We start from the raw sequence: 8,057 nt of genomic DNA, 5'->3' as shown, positions 1-8,057 counted from the left end.
CAGACTGAATCATCGTTATCTGGTTGTCCCACATGTATATATTTTGTAGCCGGGGTAGATTTGCAAAAGCACCCGTCTGAATGTTTGTTATTTTGTTATTAGTAACAACTAACATGTTGAGGTGGATAAGGCTTGCGAATGAACCAGGACGAATAATCGTTATCAGGTTATCCGACAAGTCTAGAGTCTGGATGGATATTGGGAGGTTTTGAGGAATGCTGGTGAGGCTAAGTCTACGGCATACACAGGCCTTTGGCATTGATCCACAGTTGCAGACCGCTTCTGGCATGTTGGACTCATTGAGGATGATGAGAAGACAGATCAGGACGTGTCGCATCTTACTTCCCATGGTACATGGCCTTCGACAGAAACAGAGAGGAAACTCTTCACAAAAATTTCGCTTACTGTAAATGTATTTAAGTTCCCAGGGATTGAATTTTGCGGTAGCGGGGGAAAAAGGACTTTTGCGGTGGTTTAAAGTTCGCGGTAGTACTCTGTATTCTCTTACTGCCATGGATAAATATTCGCGGTGGTTTTAAGTTGAACGTTAAGTTGAAGCGACCACCGCGAAAACCGTGAACATTAAACCACCGCGAAAGTTTCTACATTTACAGTTCTTTATAGTTCTTTGCAACTGGCAGTAGAAACAAGAATGCTAATTCTCAACATGTAACTGGAATAGTTGAAATTTGCCCGCGAGTGAATTCAACATAATCCTCCCTGTCTCTCTGCCCCCCAAAAATGAACTGTTCCTTATCAAACATTTCCGTTTTTTTATTTGCCTAAGGCACCTCTGTATGTAGTTAATTTTTGGTCATTACTAGACACAGGGACCCCAAATATACACATTGTTGTCTCAAAGGACTAAAAAAAAGAAACAATTATTACGGATGATATGAAAAAGAAAAAGCGAACCCGAAATATCGTCTCATGATACCGCAAGTTGAATTCGAATTCCATGTAATTCAAAGAGAAGTTGAATCCTTTGAAGATTTGGCAAAATAAGAAGAAGGATACGGGCAAAAAAACACTACAACATATTTAAACCTATACTGTGCACAGAGTGAAATATATAATGATAATAATGATATTTATTGCAAGTTCATGCCCGAGGGATAATTGCAGACAAAGTAAAGCAGTGATACTTATATAATTGTATACTTTACGGAGAAGGAACATGCGAACTATAGATAAATCGAAAGAGAAATAACGTCTAATCTAAATCTATTTTACTTAAGCTATTTGACGGGTTTGAATTCTTTTCCGTATACAGTGGGAGATGAATTTTCATATATAAAGTGGTTATTTAATGAGAGTCATATGTCTATGCTCACACAGGTAAGTAAATGTTGCAACGCTGAAATTGTTCTCTCAGGAAAAATTTGTTATCTGCAGTTTTGACCTTGCCAAATCTATTACTTCAAAACACCAGAGTTCCCCCAAAAAGGTATGTTTGGCTTAAACTAGACATCTCAGAAAGGCTTAAAACGCCCCTATTCGCAGAAAGCGTTTTTTTATTTGGTTTGTTTTTCTGGTGTGCAAACCGAGGTGCAAACTAAGAAACTGCAGTTGAATTAAAAACTTGGTGGCCTTTTGTCCATTGTAGGGTATGTGCTTATCAACAAGTCAGGCTTGCCTACTGGAAAGCCTGTTAAAATGCGCTAGAAAACTAAAGTACTAGATGTGCTAACCCGTACATTGACTTTTCTTTTTTTTTCTACTTCAAAACTCTCGTGGGTAACGTTATACGAAATAACAATTGAAAGAAAATATGGTGTCTACTGTAGAAACCTCACCTTTGATTCCACTGTACCTATCCGGAGGACCGAACAACTGAATTCTCCCCTTACACCAACTAAACTGTTAGAATGTTGTAAAATGGAATAAAGCGTAGACCTACCTGTTTCTTTAAACTAAAAATATTAAAATGTACAAGGAAAAGAATGATCTTCAAGAATATTGATCATAATACCATTTCGAGTCTTCTACTACGCAACGCAACTCTGACGTCAGCCTATAATATATGTAACGTTATATAACAAACTACGGTCATATGATGTGAATGTGTTGATTGTCTAGAGCAGGCTGTATAAATATTCATATTGAGGTTGTTTACTCTTTTTGCTGACGTGTGTTTGACTTCGTTGCACGTTCAGGATGAGAAAATCAGCAGAAGGCAAGACATTGTACCCCTAAAAAACTCTGTCTACCTAATTTTTTGAAAACCATTACAGTCAACTTTTCTGTGCCATACCATTTGTTTTGTCTAGTATGTGTTCATTTTTTAAACTTGTTGAAAAAATACATTGTATAAAGAATTTAAAGCCTTAAGATAAGAAAAGAAGAGTCTCCGCATGGAAAATTTTCACAAGACGCACTACTTGAATTGATTGATTATTTCTAAACAAAATGTTCAATCTCAAGAATTTGTTGAAATTTTAGTGCTTATATTTCTTCTCTAGTAAGATGATTCTTATTGTCATGTTTAGGATAATGTTTTAGAATTTTTTAAGATGAATTATCTTACTACTTTTTTATTGAGAAAAAAATTCCTGATAGTGGACAAAATGTTTTTCTTTTTTGTCTAGTAAGAAAAAATCTGTGTGTAAGAAGAAACAAGAGAATATGAAGAAAAAAAAGAAACAAGAAAATATGAAAATACATTTTGTTACTGTTCTTTGAATGTTTTTCTCACGTGGGCTAAATGCAAAAGTTCTACTATAATATCAACAGTTTGAGGTTAACTACCCTTACCTGTACTGTAGGTAGACAGCAAGAGAGAAATACAAAATAATACACATTTTCTCACTATGTAATTCGTTTTCAAAACAAACTAAAGATCTGCTTGTTTAAACACCGAAGTGGAACTCTGTTATTTGAACCCAGAAGAGTGATGAACCAGACAAAATCTAACATGGCAAATCAAACATTGCAGTGGTGGTTAAGATTTTAGGTATAAAATTAAGGTAAATGCGTTTTGAAGTGATTTTTTTTTTGCATTAGTAAACTTGTATTGCATAGGAAATTCCTCTCCGTCAGTCGTTTAATTCTGGTTGAGCTTGTTCCGGCGCTAGAACGTCAGAAAATAAAAGCACCCTGTACCCCTCAACAAAAATAAATTCATGCAGATGTTGGGTAAAAACGTGTTCGTTTTCTGACGGCTGGTTTTAACTGACAGCCATCAGTCGGAATAAAAAAAGTCACATTCTCCCATCTCAACATCTGCTTGGAGAATTGAACTCTTATTAAGGTGAGACAACAGAATTACGTCAAGCGTAGGGGTCAAAACTTTTTTTTTTTCTTGTTGGACAAGTCTAGAAAAATTTTGGACCTGATAAAAATCAGTGGACCGGATTTTGGACCGTTTCGAAAATGAACAGATTATACCGGCCGGCATTCACGTGTTTTATAGGGCTTACATGTCCAAGAAAATAACAAGAGCTAAGTAGAGGAGAGTTGATAGTCACATGTACCAAGTTTCTACAGTCTAATTTGGCCTAAAACAGAGGCAGTTAATGTTTAAAGTTTTCAGATGATTAGGTCCAGGTCTAGATGTATACCTAATCCTCTGGACCTGGACCGTACCTGGACATTTTCTGTACCGATACCCAGCCCTACTCAGGTCTGTATACACTAAAAGAAACATACCTTTCAAGTCATGGAGGATAGCTTTAGCTTACACCTTCTCGGCAGAGACCGTGAGAGTTTCAGTGTACATGTAGAATGCGTCAGGCTTTTGTTCTTTTAGGGTGCGGCCCTCCGTTGCTGATCCGAAATGCGTTATGATAAACAACCAAAGATTAGTCCTACGTATAGGCTGTTGTTGATTGTCTGAAGCTGTTTATTTGAATAATATCAACATGTATAATCATAAAAATTCTAATCAGGGTGCAGGTTTTGAAAAACAAGTCATAACACGCCTTTACGTTTGGAACCGCATTGTTGTAATTAGAATAAGCAGTTACTGTATATATATATATAACTATATATATTTAGTTAACGTTTATGACCGCACCCGTAAGCGGTGTACCGAAAGTGCGAAAAGGAACGAAAAGGAACGAAAAGGAACGAAAAGGAACGAAAAGGAACGAAAAGGAACGAAAAGGAACGAAAAGGAACGAAAAGGAGCGAAAAGGAGCGAAAAGGAACGAAAAGATCGGATAGGAACGAAGTATGAAGCAACTTGAAATAAAATCAATGGTAATGTAAGGCAATGGTAAACTGTGATCGGCAAATGCATATGAAACGGGCTTTACTTTGGCATTTTGCGGCTTGCTCCACGAAATTCCTATAGCCCCAATGGTTCAATGGAGGAATGGATATTGATGAGACCTATCTATGCATATCTATGCTCATCTACTTGTTAATGTGGTTATAACATTCCTTAGAATATCCATATTACATTTATATTATAAAATTTCACAAGAAGAAATGGATTATGTCGAGAACGATTGTGCATATTTTATCATAAAAAGCCATGCTATGTGGATATAGTTGTTTAAAAAATGCAATGCTAGCAAAGTTACAAGTATATGTATTGCACAATTTGTAAGAACTTGACCTTAGAGAAATATAGGTCGCATGTTCGAACCCAGGGAAGTCGACGATCGGAAGGTCGAGCCCAGCATGTTGGGAATTATTTTTCCTTCCTTTTTTTTCACACTTTCATTAATATTAATACAACGCCTTAAATTTGTTTTGCAACCAGGACATCTAAACCCGGCATTGGGATTTTTTGTCATCAGCGAGGGCCTGATGTCGGTCGCAAGAGGCAGAAATTTATTTGTATTGAATATGACGGAAAATTGTTGACAGAAATTGTATTTCCCAATATCCTTTGCACAAATTCCTCACGTTGGCACCTTTCTTCCCGCCAAAATGATGAATACTCATGGTACAACTTGATGAAATCTCTTTGGTACAATGTATATATGTCTATCCTTTCACAGCTTTTCTTTCGTTGTGAACGAGCGAGAAGATATGTCTCCAGTCTCCAGAAAACCATGTTGTTGGCCCTGTTGAAAGGAGCTGTCATGCTCGTGGAGCAGCAGTTTATTAGCATATCTTTCCTGACCGGATTTCGCGGGTCATTTGCATGCGGGGCTGCCCTCTAGGGAGAATAAAAGCCACCCAAATACAACAACAACGTTACAATCTTGCCTCATCCTGAAAATGTATAATAATCGATATTTATCTACCACCCACTGAATTTTAGTCCTTACTTTCTTATCTCAGTTCCGTTTCTTTGTATTTCGCAGATCTTCAAAGAATAATTTAGCCACACAAAAACAACAGCCTGAAACAGCGCTGTAAAAATTTGATATTGTCAAATTCTCGGTAAAATAAAACACGTTTTCCTTTTCGTTCCTTTTCGTTCCTTTTCTTTCCTTTTCGTTCCTTTTCGTTCCATTTCGTTCCTTTTCGTTCCTTTTCGTTCCTTTTCGTTCCTTTTCGCACTTTCGGTAGACCCCCGCTAAGTAAGCAGCAACACGTACTTATTGCAACAAAATGTCGGTATAGAATAAATCAAGGAATGAACAAAATTCTCATTATTAAGTGAGGTACCAGCCTGATAAAACTTTTTAAGAAAGTCAAGTGAAGTTTATTACACAACAGTTGTGACCGGTATTACGTAGACGCTCGTAAAACAACTGATAGCTTACATTTATCTATTACATTCAGCACGCTTTAATTCATACTCTAAATGCTATAGTATTTTTACTATGCCTGCAGTTATTAGTATACTATAGAAGCCAATAAAGTAATTGTTACTAAGTTTGTAATGGCATTAATACAAAACAGTTATGCACTCCTCCCCACGCCTTTTGCAATTTTGCGACCGTCTTAAATATATCATTGCCATTAATGACAAACTTGCTCAGGGTTTGAATTCCTTGCTTTGCTTCAAACATTTCTCTAAAATCAACCCCACAGTAGTTGAGTGCTGCTGTAAAACGATAAAATATTCAAAGTGAGAGATACGACTCTATTTCATAAACAAGATAGGTAAATACTGCTTGGGGAAAAACAAACAAAAACACCGGCGGCCAAATAAACAGAAACACCGCCAAACGAAAAAAAAAAACCCACCGCCAGCTTGTGAGAGAAAACGCCACCGTGTATCCACAACTCCCCTAGCTCATTGTAAACCCCAGGCCTACACTAACCGGTCGAACTAGTTTTTCTCTTAGCTGTGGGTGGGTCAAAGGTCACTACTACATGCAAAATGGTTCAGTTGTGTGTTGGTGTCTGCTGACCATTTAGTGTCGACGTCCGCTACAGGTAAGGTTTCTGGTTAATAGTTTTCCATAGCTCGATATAGATACAAGTAATATAGTCTATAATTGCATGTACAATTATCAAAGTAAAAGTATCGCAACGCTGTACATTTCTAATCAACTACGAGGTACTACTATTATAATAGTATGTTAACTCTAATCGTTAGGTTAGACTCCTTCTCCAAAGGCAGTGAATAATGAATTGTCACAGTGCTGTTTCATATGAGTGGGTTTTGTGATTTAATTGGAAATATTTAGTCTCTACTTGCAACTGGTAAAATCTGGGAAAATTTTGGTCACTCTTTAATGGAATTTCCTTCTTTCTGTTCCGTAGTTAGTACAGCAGTTCGCTGGAAATATGCTTTTCATTGAAAACTATATGATTTATACTGAACCATTGCTTGTTGACGGTATTTAGGCCTTTAGAAATTAATAATGTGTTTCTGCTTAAAGAACTTAAAAAGAGGGTCAGCGGCCCACGGTAGGGATTCTTTGCCTTTTTCTAGATTTTGACCTAAGTGTCCAATTTCTGATTTTTTTCAGGGTAGCCTAAAATGATAATTGTCCCCAGAAGACATCTGCTGACCGGATCTGCTCTTTAAGTTGCCCCGGGCAGTCTAACCTGTATATTACCCCCGCACCCACATAAAAAAGAGACACACCAGCAACATTGCTGACTGTCTTATGGTAGCGTTGACCGGATTATCTGAAAACATTTTCCTTTAAGCAATTATGAAAACTTTCAATCTGAGTGATTCATAGACACAAGAAATTAATAATGCAATCAATACAGTAATACTGTTACAAATGGTAAATGTTGTAGTATTCTAGGTTTATGTAAGGTAGGTAAGGGTCTCCACAAAAATCCACGGGTAGAGGGAAACAAGCAATATGACATTTTCTGTATTACTCAAGTGTATGAAGTCCGGAAAACTTACTAGTTTCTAACATTTTTATGAAGTTCAGCTGTCTCTATTTACTACAACATGTTGTTCATTATCTATACTATTCAGATTACAATACTCAGCATTTCAGTTATGAAACAACAAGGATGTTAAGGGCATTTACAAGCTACAGAGAAAACCAACAAACCAATGATGAGCAGTAGGAAACGTCTAAAGACCGAAGAGGTGATGTCTTTATCTATGTGTAACGTATTTACGTAAAACATTGAAGTTATTTTTCGCCAACAATTTGGTTGTATTTCACATTACCTGTCTGCCAACAAGGCTTTATGCTGTCCATTTAAGTGATATTCATATTTTATGTGCTTAGAGAAAGTTATGGTCGAGGGCTTTTTTTAAGAGTGTCTTCATCACTTGGATAGTGTAAAAACATCGAGGATTACCGATGCTGCATTACTATTAGGAGTTCAACGTCAATTTTAGGTTGAGGTTTTATGTTGATCTGATTATGCTTGTAGAAACTGTTGCATTATAAGCTTACATTAACTTAAAGGTTCCCTTTCCCTTTTTTCTCTGACACGTTCCAATACAGGATACACCCCTGACAGTGACAAGCGATGATGCTGATGGCCCTTCTGCGGTGAGTGATTCAGTGTGTAGTATTTGTATTGATAGAGATGTGCTACAACTCGAATGCAGCTTACACGACTTGTACAACAGGATTTATTCTGACCAATCTGACATCACCAACAGCTCATAACTAATCAGACCAACCAGAGTAATTGACCAATTATTCAAATCTACTCTTTACCAGTTTCTGCAATGGTGTTCCGTGTAGGATAAGGACAATGCAAAGAACAAATTCCTACCATCT

At 36.9% G+C, this 8,057-nt stretch overlaps 1 protein-coding gene across 2 annotated transcripts in view; it reads left to right on the top strand.

Annotated features, from left to right (window-relative positions):
- The first annotated feature begins 5,868 nt into the window (after positions 1-5,868).
- The window catches only part of LOC118432365 (transient receptor potential cation channel subfamily M member-like 2), a 21,226-nt gene continuing 19,037 nt past the window's right edge, over positions 5,869-8,057 (top strand). For both annotated transcript variants that reach the window (XM_035843901.1, XM_035843902.1), the window contains exons 1-3: positions 5,869-6,282; positions 7,292-7,408; positions 7,776-7,823. In XM_035843901.1, the coding sequence (XP_035699794.1) occupies positions 7,373-7,408; positions 7,776-7,823 (84 nt within the window). In that variant the 5' untranslated portion in view covers positions 5,869-6,282; positions 7,292-7,372. The remainder of the gene's footprint in view (positions 6,283-7,291; positions 7,409-7,775; positions 7,824-8,057) is intronic.

The sequence above is a fragment of the Branchiostoma floridae genome, chromosome 15 (genome assembly GCF_000003815.2).
Source record: "Branchiostoma floridae strain S238N-H82 chromosome 15, Bfl_VNyyK, whole genome shotgun sequence".
NCBI classification, from domain to species: Eukaryota; Metazoa; Chordata; class Leptocardii; order Amphioxiformes; family Branchiostomatidae; genus Branchiostoma; species Branchiostoma floridae.
This window is presented reverse-complemented; position numbering and strand designations above follow the sequence as displayed.